Raw genomic sequence first — 16563 nt, forward strand, 5'->3', positions numbered from 1 at the left:
GGCATTTGTTTTGGACGATGTTTTGCAATCTGTGCGCACACGCAAATTATCATTTTGCATTTTTCGTTCATTTTGTTTCAAAAATAAACATTTCGAGTTCTGATTCTAACTCAGATAGTTACGATGATCAAACATTATGGGGACAAAAAAAACTATTTTATAAACAGAACATTATAATAATGTTGTACAGACTGTGTTTATAAACTATTATAATACGAAAATTCTTTCAAGTATGAGGACTGCAAATAAAACTCATTTTCCCGATTTGCTTTGCGGAAGAGCTATCCTTTTGCTTACGGATATCCGCTTTTTAGTTTTTACCAAATGACAAAAAGTTGCACGTGGAGCGCAGGAACATTACAGATACATTTTCTGTAAAATAAAAGTGAACAAAGCACAAGTGATTTACCACGATGTTCCTGCAATTCTATTTGAACGAGAATGGGGAGAGAGTTTACACATTGAAGGTATGTTTAGCAAGCTACTTTTTATTTATTTAATTTAACTACTGCACTGTAATGTTTAGCAGTATTCAATGTGGAATAGAATCGTGTCTGCTCTATACACATTGGCTACATTTTCAGTATTTTAATGCATTTTTCACGGAATGTGTTATTACATTGTGTGTAGACCGTTATATATTGTTATTGTAACTAGGTCCTGATTTAAATAGATAGTTAGCTAACGTTAGGGTTTTTATGTCCTGCTTACATGGCACGTCAACTAATTACACAATTCATAATCTTCTCTAATGATTGGTACACGTATCCAAATAACTTATTTTTCTGACCCTATAACTTGTATGTAGAAAATGGGCCTGTCCAACACTAAAATCCTAGCTATGTGACAAGTTATACAAGGCTACTTGTTCATACTATCTGTTATCTTCTCACCCCTCTTTCCTCACGTTCTCCCATGGCGTGGCTCAACAGAAGGTGGATCTATTGGGCCAGCCCACCAGCTCTGCCCATCCTGCCCGCTTTTCGCCTGATGACAAATTCTCCAGGCACCGGGTGACCCTGAAGAAACGCTTCGGCCTCCTCCTGACCCAGCAGCCTAGACCCATACTATGATTGAAGCATGGAACAACACTTTCCCAATAACTTATGGCTGATTACTGCAATATGGCTGACCCAAACTGTAGGCTTGGATAAAAAAAAATCTTCACGTTGTCCTTTTCAGCATGCTGTGATATGTAACCAGTACAGCTCAGCTTTGTCATGTATGTGTGAATCAGTCTTTGATTCACACATGATCAATTGATTTGAGAGGCTCGCTCCTCCATTGTTTGACAGACATGGGCCAAAGGGGTGCAGATGGCTATCGTTTGTTGACATCTGTTTAGAATGTTTGCCTTGGGGCTAGCCTGAGATATCTGCATGTGAAAGTCTCAGGCTGGCACCTATATAGGTTGTTTGATCTGCTAGAATGTATTTTAAAATTTAGTTTTTTTTTCTGTCTTGTTTACAGAACACTTATAGTTTTGGACATCAAATTCTGCATTGGGATTCTCTTGTAATGTGGTTTCAGAGCTGTCAAATTGAGGTATACTATTGTCAATATGTTCTGAAGATGTCTTGGAGATGGAGAATAAATTAAATGTGGAAAGTACATTGAGCTTTCCAAACTCTTGGTTCATCTGGGACAAACCTTTTTGTCTATGGATTTATTGTTCCCTACCCCGCATGCGTGAGTTCGAAATTACGGCAAGCGAAAGAGGTATTGAGAGGCGGGGGCTGGCACGCGTTTCTGACTGTTGGACAAAGTGCCGACAAAAGGATGAGGCGAGTACATGCATGGAGCTACTATGGTTTCAATTCATTTTGAGGACCACTAGCAAGCCAGGCAGCTGGATATAAGGGACACGAGAGTACTATATACGTGCTATGTATATTGTTTGAAATATTTCCGTGAAGTTGCCGCAGAATTCTGCCAATTTCTAGCCGTTGAGCAAGGTACGTGGAGTTCTGTCACCCGTTAGCGGCGTGGCTAACAGCTAGCTACTGTACCACTGTAAATTCAACTGACGACAGTCGACTGATACCGACAAGTAAGCTAATGTACTGAACGAGTTGAAGGGATCCTTTCATGATATGCAAGACAAACGTAGTAGTGTGTTCGTCTAGTTTATTTCGATACCATGACTTGAAAGTTGACACAAATTACCATACACATTATGTTGTGTAATTCCAGAAAGAAAATGTTGTTTACTACAACGGAACATCTGCTTGCATACATTGATTGACATGCCGCATCGTTTTGCCAACAAAAACGCTATAGCTAGCTACACATGCTAGTTGTAGTTTAAAAACAGACTCTTTTTTTCTAAATATATTTCAACCGCGGGATTGGAATATATTGATATGACAATTTTACCTGACTGGTTCAAACTAGCTAGAAATTATAATTGGCTTAACGGTTAAGGGTAGTTACTAGTTAGCCAGCCAGCTAATGTTAGCATAACCGATACTAGCTAGCTCGTCGTACGATATTTCAAGCAAGTGCACGTAGGTGTAACGTTATCAGTATGTTTCATCTGGACATTTGATGAGTCTTGCTCCGCGAACACAATCTTATTTCGCTTTACATATATATGCTCCAACTAGTTGCTAAGCGGTCATTATAATTTAAACTGCAGTTCAATTCAACAGTCGCATACTGGCCAGTTTTACAGATGCTGGTCCTTGTCTCTACCATTTGTATAGATTCATGGGATGGCAATCAAGGTTCAAACTAGCTATGCGACTAAAATAATTTAATGCACTGTTAATTAGCTTCAGTTCATGTGTACCCCGCGAACTGACATGATTGCCCAAATAATTTGCCACCCCCTCGTCTAGCTAAAAATGTCTAGTATAAGACGAGTAGTACAACTCGAAATGTTGCGAAACTGATAAGCTACCATCCCATCTTCACATACGGGTAGCAGTCTACAATACAGCCACAGTACTGCACAAAGCCATGAGTGCCTCCGCATGTGGCTCGGCTCTATCTGCCACTGGCCCAACCGGTTGGAACTGCTCTTGTATAATAATTAAATTATAAACCGCACCAAAGCAACTACTCAACTGAACTACATGTAACTGCCAGAATAAAGGAAACAATTTAGTTAAATGAGGGAAACAAAGCAGGTGCATCCACACAGGTGTGGTTCCTGAGTTAATTAAGGAATTAACGTCACATCATGCTTGGGGTCATGTGTATATCTATGAAGACACTTTATGTTGGTGTTTCCTTTATTTTGGCAGGTACTTGTACCTCACATAATTGAGTCAGAGCAAGGAGACTGTTTATCAGTCAGTGTTCTCACCTGGTTAACTTTGCAGTTTGCTCCCCTGACCGGTGTTTGTGAAAGCACATGATTCTGTTCTGCTCTTTGTCAGGTTAGGTTACTGAGTGACCTACATGTCATCACTCATTAATCAAAACAAATGCCTTTTGTGTACTGTCACCTACCATACATAATTGAACTCTAATAGCAGCTATCCTCCTTTGCTCTTCTCCCCTTTTTCTCTCCTTTTGTCTTGGTTCTTACTCCTTCCCTGTCCCCCCAATCAATCCATCATTAGTCACACATTGTCATCCATAGAGGAAATCTAAGCTATCACTGAGGTGCATATAACCACAGAGAAAAAAACAAACCCATGTTTACTTGGGAATATGAGAGGAGAGGCAGATTTGAGACTAGGCGTACATATTGATAGCCAGTATTATTAAGTTCATTGTCAGGTCATTTGGGCATGTACGAACTAACCGTACTAATCCAGTTTCTGAACAAGCAATGAGATGCAATAATATTAATCGAAGTGAAAAGGGAACGCTACTTTGCTTTTTACAAATATAACCTGACTTGCAAGCTGAAGGGGAAGTTTAAAAATATATTCTTAGAGACACCATTTACTCCTCAACCTAATTCATTTGTTTACAATTTTAAACTGTAGGCTCTATGTTAAACCATTACACATTCATAAAATGGAAAGAAAGGCACACATATCTCGTCACATTCATCCCATATGTTCCATTAAAACCAGTCCAATTCAATGGGGAAGTGCAGATTCAAGTCTAGTAGGTGTCTCTGCACAGTCACTTGAACGTTAGCTTAGCATAGGTTAGCCTAGCGTGGGTTAGCCTAGTATTGGTTAGCCGAGCTAGCGTAGTTGGTGACCCTTGACCTCTAACCCTTGACCCCCATTCCTCCAAGACTCAATAATGGCGTCGGTACGGTTCACGGTGACACCCACCAAGGCAGAGGACCTCCCGGGGCTGTCAGACACCTCGCCGGACATCAGTTCCCGGTCCAGCGGCCGCGGCCACGTACGCTTTGGCTCGCGGGAGAGTGTGAACCGCAGTGAACCGCTAAGCGAGGGGTCGGGAGGTCTCACCACAACTGGTGAAAACGAGACGCCTGACAGGACCAACACAGATCAAGGTGACCCATCACTTTGTGTGTGTGCGTGTGTGTGTGCAACAAGTTGACAACTTTAGGTTATTAATGGGTTGTATTCATTAGGCACCAAACATTTTTTTTTAAACAGACAAACAGTGATGGACTGTCTGGGCTTGTCTAATAAGCAGCCCTCATTTTTGTTTTACACTGCAAAAAGTGTCCCATTGCATGTCCTAATGAACATTACCCTGTTTTGGACTGTTAGCCTATTTGCTCAACTGTTTGTGATGTCGCCCTCTAGTGGCATGGTACTCTCAATCATTCTTCTGGACAGAATCAGCTTCTATGTTACAATAATAATCTCAATGTTAATAAGCAATTACTGGCTCCAGAAATAGTCTCAGGTGGGTTATCTCATTGGTGATGCTTTGGTTATTTATATCAAGAAAGGAGAAAAGAAACACAACAAATCAAACAGGAAATTAACTGGCACAGGCTGAACTAAAGAAGCAGACATGCACGCACACATTTGAAATGCTGGTGGTGAGAACACCTTTCTCACCTAAGTAGGTACCAGCTCGACAAGGCGGTCATGTCTTGCAATGTACATGTCTTTGTATGAACGGCAACAATTAACATGTGCAACAGTCTCCATTACATTTAAGTCTGGGTGTAAAACACAGAAGGGATCATGGTTTGCAGGGTACCAGAGTGTTAGGATGTGTTTTGTGAATAGAACTTACAGCCTCGCCTTAACAGTAAGTGTGAGAATGTCCTCGTCACTGGCAGTATTCTGATACATGAATGGAAGACAGAAACGTCAGCACAGTCCAGAGCAGCAAGTTTCCCCAGCAGCCTCTGGCCAGTCCAGACTCCCAGACCGTTTAGCTCAGGAAGATAATGTTTTATTTTTTATTTTATCAACACTTGACAAGTTTTGTTATTAATTTCCCTTAGAATGTTCTGTGGGAGAGGTACAGTTGATGTTGAAAGTTTACGTACACTTAGGTTGGAGTCATTGAAACTTGTTTTTCAACCACTCCACAAATTTCTTGTTAACAAACTTTAGTTTTGGCAAGTCGGGTAGGACATCTACTTTGTGCATGACACAAGTAATTTTTCCAACAATTGTTTACAGACAGATTATTTCACTTATAATTCACTGTATCACAATTCCAGTGGGTCAGAAGTTTACATACACTAAGTTGATTGTGCCTATAAACAGCTTGGAAAATTCCAGAAAATTATGTCAAGGCTTTAGAAGCTTCTGATAGGCTAATTGACATAATTTGAGTCAATTGGAGGTGTAGCTGTGAATGTATTTCAAGGCCTACCTTCAAACTCAGTGCCTCTTTGCTTGACATCATGGGAAAATCAAAAGAAATCAGCCAAGACCTCAGAAAACAAATTGTAGACCTCCACAAGTCTGGTTCATCCTTCGGAGCAATTTCCAAATGCCTGAAGGTACCACGTTCATCTGTACAAACAATAGTACGCACGTATAAACACCATGGGACCGCGCAGCCGTCATACGGCTCAGGAAGGAGATGCGTTCTGTCTCCTAGAGATGAACGTACTTAGGTGCCAGAACAGAACAACCGCAAAGGACCTTGTGAAGATGCTGGAGGAAACGGGTACAAAAGTATCGATATCACAGTAAAACAAGTCCTATATCGACATAACCTGAAAGGCCGCTCACCAAGGAAGAAGCCACTGTTCCAAAACCGCCATAAAAAAGCCAGACTACGGTTTGCAACTGCACATGGAGACAAAGATCATACTTTTTGGAGAAATGTCCTCTGGTCTGATAAAACAAAAATAGAACTGTTTGGCCATAATGACCATCTTATTGTTTGGAGGAAGAAGGGGGGAGACTTGCAAGCCAAAGAACACCATCCCAACCGTGATGCACAGGGGTGGCAGCATCATGTTGTGGGGGTGCTTTGCTGCAGCAGGGACTGGTTCACTTCACAAAATAGATGGCATCATGAGGGAGGAAAATTATGTGGATATATTGAAGCAACATCTCAAGACATCAGCCAGGGAATTAAAGCTTAGTCGCAAATGGGTCTTCCAAATGGACAGTGACCCCAAGCATACTTCCAAAGTTGAGGCAAAATGGCTTAAGATAAAGTCAAGGTATTGGAGTGGCCATCACAAAGCCCTGACCTCAATCCCATAGAAAAATGTGTGGGCAGAACTGAAAAAGCATGTGTGAGCAAGGAGGCCTACAAACCTGACTCTGTTACACCAGCTCTGTCAGGAGAAATGGGCCAAAATTCACCCACATTATTGCGGGAAGCTTGTGGAAGGCTACCCAAAACGTTTGACCCAAGTTACACAATTTAAAGGCAATGCTACCAAATACTAATTGAATGTATTTCTGACCCACTTGGGAATGTGATTAAATAAATAAATAAAAGCTGTAATAAATCATTCTCTCTACTATTATTCTGACATTTCACATTCTTAAAATAAAGTGGTGATCCTAACTGACCTATGACAGGGAGTTTGTACTAGGATTAAATGCCAGGAATTGTGAAACTGGGTTTCAATGTACTTGGCTAAGGTGTATGTAAACCTCTGACTTCAACTGTACATTGGCAAACCGATGTTGAATCTTTGCAAGGGCCATCTTTTTCACAGCCGCAAGCTTCATGAACACAGTCGGATGGGAAATGTCAATCATATCAAGCCTGCACATTTAGGGTCTTTCACTTCCAGCCCAGACCATTTCTAAAAGTTGTCTATGCGAGAGAGCATGTTTTTGATCTGAACATCATCACCATTCCCCTGTACTGGGTTCAGTGACCACACATGGGTTGGGTTACACACACTGGCATAGCCATTTCAGCCACTGGTTGATGGCTAGGATGAAGTTGACAGCAGTCTGTTTCTATGCTAACTCTGAGTGGGATTAGTTCGTTTTAGCTGCTTCCCACAGGTAACTTGGAGAAAAGAGCCTTTGTTCTTATCAGATATAATGTCCACATAAGCCCGTGGTATTTCCTCAATGCAGAAGTCCAGAAACACAGTCTAAAACCTTGTGGATTCATGCTTGAAGCCATCCAAGGTCATGGACATTAACATGGATTTGTTATTTTTTATACACCTGCCAGTAATGGGTGTGGCTAAAGTAGCCAAATCCACAAATTTGAAGGGGTGTCCACATACTTTTGTGTATATATGGTATATATGCCTGTTGTTTGGGAGAGAGAATGCCTGTATCTATGAGCCATGGTAGTGTGCAGGCGATAAAGCATTTCATGAACACTTTATAGACCAAGGGTGACGCTTTGGTTATTTATACCAAGAAAGGAGAAGCGAAACGCAACAAATCGATTAGGAATTGACTTGCACAGGCTGATCTACCAGACACACACACACACACACACACACACACACACACACACACACACACACACACACACACACACACACACACACACACACACACACACACACACTGCTGAGACGATGCAGTGTAACTGGCTGAGCAGCCATAACAGACAAAAGCAGTGGAGAGAGTGAGGCAGCTGTGTTATTTCAAGGAAGGTCAAGCGCGAGATGGTTATTTTTAGTCGGTCTTGCCCACAAAGCAGTAATAGAATTTGACAGACTGGATCCATTCACATCACACATTTACTCCTGATATCACATTCTGCTCCATCAGACACACTCACATGCAGGGATATGCACGCGCACATGCACGCACACACCTCAGGTGAGCACTATCTGGAGGGAGGGAGAGAGATCCCTACACCTCAGTTGAGCACTATCTCACCTGTCGTACACACATAAGACTACCTTTGTGTATTGCTGGGGAGGATGTGCTTGCTGTGGCGGTTGTGTTTCCTGTGACGGTTGTGTTTGCCGCATAGGCTGTACAAAACATTAGGAGACCTGCTCTTTCCATGACAGACTGACCAGGTGAATCCTGGTGAAAGCCATGATCCCTTATTGATGTCACTTGTTAAATCCACTTCATTCAGTGTAGATGAAGGGGAGGAGACAGATTAAAGAAGGATTTCTAATCCTTAAGACTTTTGACACATGGATTGTGTATGTGTGCCATTCAAGGTGAATGGGCAAGACAAGAGATTTAAGTGCCTTTGAACAGGGTATGGTAGTAGGTTCCAGGCGCACTGGTTTGTGTCAAGAACTGCAACACTGCTGGGTTTTTCATGCTCAATAGTTTCCCGTGTTTATCAAGAATGGTCCACCACCCAAAGGATATCCAGCCAACTTGGCACAACTGTGGGAAACACTGGAGTCAACATGGGCCAGCATTCCTGTGGAACGCTTACGACACCTTGTAGAGCAACAACTCAATATTAGGAAAGTTTTCCTAATGTCTTGTACACTCTGGATAAGAGCGTATGCTAACTGATTAAAATGTATTTGTTTACTCAGCAAAAAAAGAAACGTCAACTGCGTTCATTTTCAGCAAACTTACCGTTTAAATATTTGTGTGAACATAACAAGATTCAACAACTGAGACATGAACTGAACACGTTCCACAGACATGTGACGAACAGAAATTCAATAATTTGTCCCTGAACAAAGGGGGGGTAAAAATCAAAAGTAACAGTCAGTATCTGGTGTGGCCACCAGCTGCATTAAGTACTGTAGTGCATCTCCTCCTCATGGACTGCACCAGATTTGCCAGTTCTTGCTGTGAGATGTTACCCCATTTTCCACTAAGGCACCTGCATGTTCCTGGACATTTCTGGGGGGAATGGCCCTGGCTCTTCGCTGGCCATGGCAGAACACTGACATTCCGGTCTTACAAGAAATCCCGTACAGAACGAGCAGTAGGGCTGTTGGCACTGTCATGCTGGAGGGTCACGTCAGGATGCGCCTGCAGGAATGGTACCACATAAGGGAGGATGATATCTTCCCTGTAACGCACAGTGTTGAGATTGCCTGCAATGACAACAAGCTCAGTCCGATTATGCTGTAACACACCGCCCCAGACTATGACGGACCCTCCACCTCCAAATTGATCCCGCTCCAGAGTACAGGCCTCGGTGTAACGCTCATTTCTTCGACGATAAACATGATTCCGACCATCACCCCTGGTGAGACGAAACCGCGATTCGTCAGTGAAGAGCATTTTTTTTGCCAGTCCTGTCTGGTCCAGTGATGGTGGGTTTGTGCCCGCAGGCAACGATGTTGATGTCTGGTGAGGACCTGCCTTAGAACAGGCCTACAAGCCCCCACTCCAGCCTCTTTCAGCAGCTGTCTGTCCTGTCTCCCTGTAGTGCTGTCTTAGGCATCTCACAGTACAGACATCTGCAGTCCTCATGCCTCCTTGCAGCATGCCTAAGGCATGTTCACGTAGATGAGCAGGGACCCTGGGCATCTTTCTTTTGGTGTTTTTCCAGAGTCTGTAGAAAAGCCTCTTTAGTGTCCTAAATTTTCATAACTGTGACCTTAATTGACTACCGTCGGTAAACTGTTAGTGTCTTAACGACCGTTCCACAGGTGCATGTTCATTAATTGTTTATGGTTCAATGAACAAGCATGGGAAACAGTGTTTAAACTCTTTACAATTAAGTTTTGGGATTTTTAGAAATTGTCTTTGAAAGTCAGGTTCCTGAGAAAGGGATGTTTTTAATTTTTTGCTGAGTTTAGATGTTTGTGTGTATGTGTAGCAATGAATGAGACAAGGATGTCACAAGGATCATCCCTGTGTGTTTGTTTTCAAGACGCAGTGTGTTTGTAGACATGTCTGTATTTAACTATGCATGTCTGAGACTGTCACGTGCGTGCATTTTTGTGTGTCCTCCCTGGTGGTAGAGGAGAGGGAACTGAGAGCGCTGATTCAGGGCCCTGCTGACAGAGGTATAACTTTTCTCTCCTTCTTCCTCTTTCTCTCCCTTGTCTCCTTTCTGTCTCCCCTCTTTCTCTCTCTCTTCTTCCTCTCTCTCCCTTGTCTCCTTTCTGTCTCCCCTCTTTCTTTCTCTCTCTCTCTCTCCTGCTTCCTCCCTCTTTCTCTCCTTCCTCTCTCTCACTTTCTCCCTTCTGTCTCTCTCTTTCTCACTTTCTCCCTTCTGTCTCTCTCTCACTTTCTCCCTTCTGTGTCTCTCTCTCACTTTCTCCCTTCTGTCTCTCTCTTTCTCACTTTCTCCCTTCTGTCTCTCTCTTTCTCACTTTCTCCCTTCTGTCTCTCTTTCTCACTCTCTCCCTTCTGTCTCTCTCTTTCTCACTCTCTCCCTTCTGTCTCTCTCTTTCTCACTCTCTCCCTTCTGTCTCTCTCTTTCTCACTCTCTCCCTTCTGTCTCTCTTCTCACTCTCTCCCTTCTGTCTCTCTCTTTCTCACTCTCTCCTTTTCTGTCTCCTCTCTTCCTCTTTCTCACTCTCTCCTTTTCTGTCTCTCTTCCTCCCTCTCTTTGTCTCTGTCTGTGTGTGTAGGAGATGGCAATGCCAAAATGTCCAATGTCTACGTCAACAACAGTCATGGGGTGGACGATGATGACTTCTATGACCGAAACTTGGCTCTCTTTGAGGTTAGAGCATCAATTAATCAATAAATAGTGTTTGATGCGCTCTGTTTTATGAGTGTCTCGTCATGTCTTCATCTCTTCCTATTTTCTCTCTCTTCCCCCCCTTCCTGCAGGAGGAGATGGACACTAGGCCGAAGGTATCTTCTCTCCTCAACCGTCTGGCCAACTACACCAACCTGACCCAGGGGGCCAGGGAGCACGAGGAGGCAGAGAGCATAGGAGAGAAGAGAAAGGCCCACAAGGTACACTCCACTCTGACCCCTTTTCTCCCTTTGCCTGGCATGGTACTTTGATCCCTGGCAGTAATATCTAAGCGCTGTGATTCCCATGATGCTTTCAGGTTGTACTTTTGACTCCCTTGTTACTGACGACTCCACCCTTACTGCACTGACTTACAGCACCATACAGGTACTGTAGAAGAGAATAGACCCAGGAATGTAAGATGTCTGACCTAATATAATCACACCTAGCACGTCCCTGAACTTCCGGCGCCGACAGAGATGGCCGCCTCGCTTCACGTTCCTAGGAAACTATGCAGTTTTTTGTTTTTTTTTACGTGTTATTTCTTACATTAGTACCCCAGGTCATCTTAGGTTTCAGTACATACAGTCGAGAAGAACTACTGAATATAAGATCAGCGTCAACTCACCATCAGTACGACCAAGAATATGTTTTCCGCGACGCGGATCCTGTGTTCTGCCTTACAAACAGGACAACGGAATGGATCGCATGCAGCGACCCAAAAAAACGACTCCGAAAAAGAGGGAAACGTAGCGGTCTTCTGGTCAGACTCCGGACAAGGGCACATCGCGCACCACTCCCCAGCATTCTTCTTGCCAATGTCCAGTCTCTTGACAAGGTTGATGAAATCCGAGCAAGGGTAGCATTCCAGAGGGACATCAGAGACTGCAACGTTCTCTGCTTCACGGAAACATGGCTTACTGGGAAGACGCTATCCGGGGCGGTGCAGCCAGCGGGTTTCTCCATGCATCGCGCCGACAAAAACAAACATCTTTCTGGTAAGAAGAGTGGCGGGGGCGTATGCCTCATGACTAACGAGACATGGTGTGATGAAAGAAACATACAGGAACTCAAATCCTTCTGTTCACCTGATTTAGAATTCCTCACAATCAAATGTAGACCGCATTATCTTCCAAGAGAATTCTCTTCGATTATAATCACAGCCGTATATATCCCCCCCCAAGCAGACACATCGATGGCTCTGAACGAACTTTATTTAACTCTTTGCAAACTGGAAACCATTTATCCGGAGGCTGCATTCATTGTAGCTGGGGATTTTAACAAGGCTAATCTGAAAACAAGACTCCCTAAATTTTATCAGCATATCGATTGCGCAACCAGGGGTGGTAAAACCTTGGATCATTGTTACTCTAACTTCCGTGACGCATATAAGGCCCTGCCCCGCCCCCCTTTCGGAAAAGCTGACCACGACTCCATTTTGTTGATCCCTGCCTACAGGCAGAAACTTAAACAAGAGGCTCCCACGCTGAGGTCTGTCCAACGCTGGTCCGAACAAGCTGACTCCACACTCCAAGACTGCTTCCATCACGTGGACTGGGACATGTTTCGTATTGCGTCAGATAAAAATATTGACGAATACGCTGATTCGGTGTGCGAGTTCATTAGAACGTGCGTTGAAGATGTCGTTCCCATAGCAACGATAAAAACATTCCCTAACCAGAAACAGTGGATTGATGGCAGCATTCGCGTGAAACTGAAAGCGCGAACCACTGCTTTTAATCAGGGCAAGGTGTCTGGCAACATGACCGAATACAAACAGTGCAGCTATTCCCTCCGCAAGGCTATTAAACAAGCTAAGCGTCAGTACAGAGACAAAGTAGAATCTCAATTCAATGGCTCAGACACAAGAGGCATGTGGCAGGGTCTACAGTCAATCACGGACTACAAGAAGAAACCCAGCCCAGTCACGGACCAGGATGTCTTGCTCCCAGGCAGACTAAGTAACTTTTTTGCCCGCTTTGAGGACAATATAGTGCCATTGACACGGCCTGCAACGAAAAAATGCGGTCTCTCCTTCGCTGCAGCCGAGGTGAGTAAGACATTTAAACGTATTAACCCTCGCAAGGCTGCAGGCCCAGACAGCATCCCCAGCCGCGCCCTCAGAGCATGCGCAGACCACCTGGCCGGTGTGTTTACGGACATATTCAATCAATCCCTATACCAGTCTGCTGTTCCCACATGCTTCAAGAGGGCCACCATTGTTCCTGTTCCCAAGAAAGCTAAGGTAACTGAGCTAAACGACTACCGCCCCGTAGCACTCACTTCCGTCATCATGAAGTGCTTTGAGAGACTAGTCAAGGACCATATCACCTCCACCCTACCTGACACCCTAGACCCACTCCAATTTGCTTACCGCCCAAATAGGTCCACAGACGATGCAATCTCAACCACACTGCACACTGCCCTAACCCACCTGGACAAGAGGAATACCTATGTGAGAATGCTGTTCATCGACTACAGCTCGGCATTCAACACCATAGTACCCTCCAAGCTCGTCATCAAGTTCGAGACCCTGGGTCTCGACCCCGCCCTGTGCAACTGGGTACTGGACTTCCTGACAGGCCGCCCCCAGGTGGTGAGGGTAGGCAACATCTCCTCCCCGCTGATCCTCAACACGGGGGCCCCACAAGGGTGCGTTCTGAGCCCTCTCCTGTACTCCCTGTTCAGCCACGACTGCGGCCACGCACGCCTCCAACTCAATCATCAAGTTTGCGGACGACACAACAGTGGTAGGCTTGATTACCAACAACGAATAGACGGCCTACAGGGAGGAGGTGAGGGCCATCGGAGTGTGGTGTCAGGAAAATAACCTCACACTCAACGTCAACAAAACTAAGGAGATGATTGTGGACTTCAGGAAACAGCAGAGGGAACACCCCCCCTATCCACATCGATGGAACAGTAGTGGAGAGGGTAGTAAGTTTTAAGTTCCTCGGCATACACATCACAGACATACTGAATTGGTCCACTCACACTGACAGCGTTGTGAAGAAGGCGCAGCAGCGCCTCTTCAACTTCAGGAGGCTGAAGAAATTCGGCTTGTCACCAAAAGCACTCACAAACTTCTACAGATGCACAATCGAGAGCATCCTGGCGGGCTGTATCACCGCCTGGTACGGCAACTGCTCCGCCCTCAACCGTAAGGCTCTCCAGAGGGTAGTGAGGTCTGCACAACGCATCACCGGGGGCAAACTACCTGCCCTCCAGGACACCTACACCACCCGATGTTACAGGAAGGCCATAAAGATCATCAAGGACATCAACCACCCGAGCCACTGCCTGTTCACCCCGCTATCATCCAGAAGGCGAGGTCAGTACAGGTGCATCAAAGCTGGGACCGAGAGACTGAAAAACAGCTTCTATCTCAAGGCCATCAGACTGTTAAACAGCCACCACTAACATTGAGTGGCTGCTGCCAACACACTGTTATTGACACTGACCCAACTCCAGCCACTTTAATAATGGGAATTGATGGGAAATGATGTAAATATATCACTAGCCACTTTAAACAATGCTAACTTATATAATGTTACTTAGCTTACATTATTCATCTCATATGCATACGTATATACTGTACTCTACATCATCGACTGCATCCTTATGTAATACATGTATCACTAGCCACTTTAACTATGCCACTTTGTTTACTTTGTCTACATACTCATCTCATATGTATATACTGTACTCGATACCATCTACTGTATGCTGCTCTGTACCATCACTCATTCATATATCCTTATGTACATATTCTTTATCCCCTTACACTGTGTATAAGACAGTAGTTTTGGAATTGTTAGTTTACTTGTTGGTTATCACTGCATTGTCGGAACTAGAAGCACAAGCATTTCGCTACACTCGCATTAACATCTGCTAACCATGTGTATGTGACAAATAAAATTTGATTTGATTTTATGATTTGATTTGATTTGGATATGATCAGGAGTTTTTATTTTTTGGAAAATGCTTTGCTACTGTGTTCACTAATGAACAGGACCCTCATATCTAATGCCATTTGTGTCTCCCAGTCTCCGCAGATGGGTACGTTCATGGGGTTGTATCTGCCCTATCTACAGAACATGCTTTTGTTACGTTGTGCATTAATGATCACTATTCTCCTGTGTGTCTATCCCAGTCTCCCCAAATGGGTACGTTCATGGGGGTGTACCTGCCATGCCTGCAGAACATCTTCGGGGTGATCTTGTTCCTGCGTCTCACTTGGGTGGTGGGAACTGCCGGTGTGCTGCAAGCTCTCTGCATCGTCTTCATATGCTGCTGCTGCGTGAGGATAATACACACACACACACACACACACACACACACACACACACACACACACACACACACACACACACACACAAACACACACAGAGTTTTGAATCCACAAATCACATTACTGTCAAGAAGAATTCAAACATTTCCTAGGTCATGGATATATGGACACTTATGGATACAAGACACACCTTCCTCTGACCTTTGCTGTATTAACAATGACCGTTACAACAGGTGGGCTTAAGTTATGTTAGTAGATTGCCATGTTTCGGTATAGAGGTGCAGCACACGTCTACTCCTGGCAAACACACACACACACGGTAGAGGCAACACACACGGACAGATGCAGACACGCATACACACATTTTTACATTTTGGTGATTTAGCAGACAATTATCCAGAAAGTGTTTAAGATAAAGAGAACAGGAGATAATTGGAACAGGCCTGTTAAGAGCAGTGCCCTGTAGATCGTGATTAGTGAGTATCTTTATGTGTATCGATATATGCATGATACAGCTACTGCTCCTCTCTCATTCTGCAGACTTTACTGACTGCTATCTCAATGAGTGCCATCGCCACCAATGGAGTTGTACCAGGTATTCCCTCCATCCATCCATCCATCTCTCCCTACCTCCATCTCTTCATCCCTCTCTCATCCATCCCTCTCTCTATCCATCCCTCTCTCTCTTCATCCCTCTCTCCATACATCCATCTCCCCCTACCTCCATCTCCTCATCCCTCCCTCCATCCATCCATCCATCTCTCCCTACCTCCATCTCTTCATCCCTCTCTCATCCATCCCTCTATCCATCCCTCTCTCTCTTCATCCCTCTCTCCATACATCCATCTCCCCCTACCTCCATCTCTTCATCCCTCCCTCCATCCATCCATCTCTCCCTACCTCCATCCCTCTCTCTCTTGATCCCTCTCTCCATACATCCATCTCTCCCTACCTCCATCCATCCATCTCCCCCTACCTCAATCTCTTCATCCCTCTCTCCATCCATCCATCTCCCCCTACCACCATCTCTTCATCCCTCTCTCTCTTCATCCCTCTCTCCATACATCCATCTCCCCCTACCACCATCACTTCATCCCTCTCTCTATCCATCTATCTTTCGCTCTCTTTCTCTCCATCCCTCTATCCATCTCTCCCTCCATCCCTCTGTCTTGTTGTCATCCAAGTATATGTTTAATGTTTGTTATTGTTTAAAAATGCTGGTTACTTTCTCCAGACTTCCCAGGTTTTCAGGAATTTTGGAAAAGTGATCTGAATTTTGCAACTCTGTCTCAGTGATGTCTGTATGTGTCAGACCTGGGTATTTAAAAATACTTGTAGCTTTTGGTTTAGTCTGC

General features: G+C 44.3%; 2 protein-coding genes across 5 annotated transcripts in view; both read left to right on the forward strand.

The window, feature by feature from the left end:
- The first annotated feature begins 309 nt into the window (after positions 1 to 309).
- LOC124007799 (H/ACA ribonucleoprotein complex subunit 3-like) lies at positions 310 to 1633 on the forward strand. The gene is made up of 2 exons (XM_046318570.1): positions 310 to 467; positions 933 to 1633. The coding sequence occupies exons 1-2, from the start codon at positions 414 to 416 to the stop codon at positions 1071 to 1073; spliced, it is 195 nt and encodes a 64-aa protein (XP_046174526.1). The 5' UTR covers positions 310 to 413; the 3' UTR covers positions 1074 to 1633.
- Positions 1634 to 1740: 107 nt separating this feature from the next.
- LOC124007776 (solute carrier family 12 member 6-like) overlaps positions 1741 to 16563 on the forward strand; it is a 29505-nt gene continuing 14682 nt past the window's right edge. Inside the window, exons 1-7 of one of the 4 annotated variants that reach the window (XM_046318527.1) lie at positions 1741 to 2050; positions 3570 to 3612; positions 4202 to 4429; positions 10805 to 10899; positions 11010 to 11138; positions 15071 to 15217; positions 15749 to 15803. In XM_046318527.1, the coding sequence (XP_046174483.1) occupies positions 4210 to 4429; positions 10805 to 10899; positions 11010 to 11138; positions 15071 to 15217; positions 15749 to 15803 (646 nt within the window). In that variant the 5' untranslated portion in view covers positions 1741 to 2050; positions 3570 to 3612; positions 4202 to 4209. Of the gene's footprint in view, positions 2051 to 3569; positions 4430 to 10804; positions 10900 to 11009; positions 11139 to 15070; positions 15218 to 15748; positions 15804 to 16563 lie in introns of all 4 variants that reach the window. The other 3 variants (XM_046318525.1, XM_046318528.1, XM_046318529.1) reach the window with 3 other exon arrangements.

Source organism: Oncorhynchus gorbuscha, linkage group LG21, assembly GCF_021184085.1.
Source record: "Oncorhynchus gorbuscha isolate QuinsamMale2020 ecotype Even-year linkage group LG21, OgorEven_v1.0, whole genome shotgun sequence".
Taxonomy (NCBI): Eukaryota; Metazoa; Chordata; class Actinopteri; order Salmoniformes; family Salmonidae; genus Oncorhynchus; species Oncorhynchus gorbuscha.

Coding starts and splice junctions, on each gene's coding strand:
- LOC124007799 (XM_046318570.1), top strand. CDS start 414: ATGTTCCTGCAATTCTATTTGAACGAGAATGGGGAGAGAGTTTACACA. Junction 468..932: donor AGAGAGTTTACACATTGAAG/GTATGTTTAGCA, acceptor GTGGCTCAACAG/AAGGTGGATCTATTGGGCCA.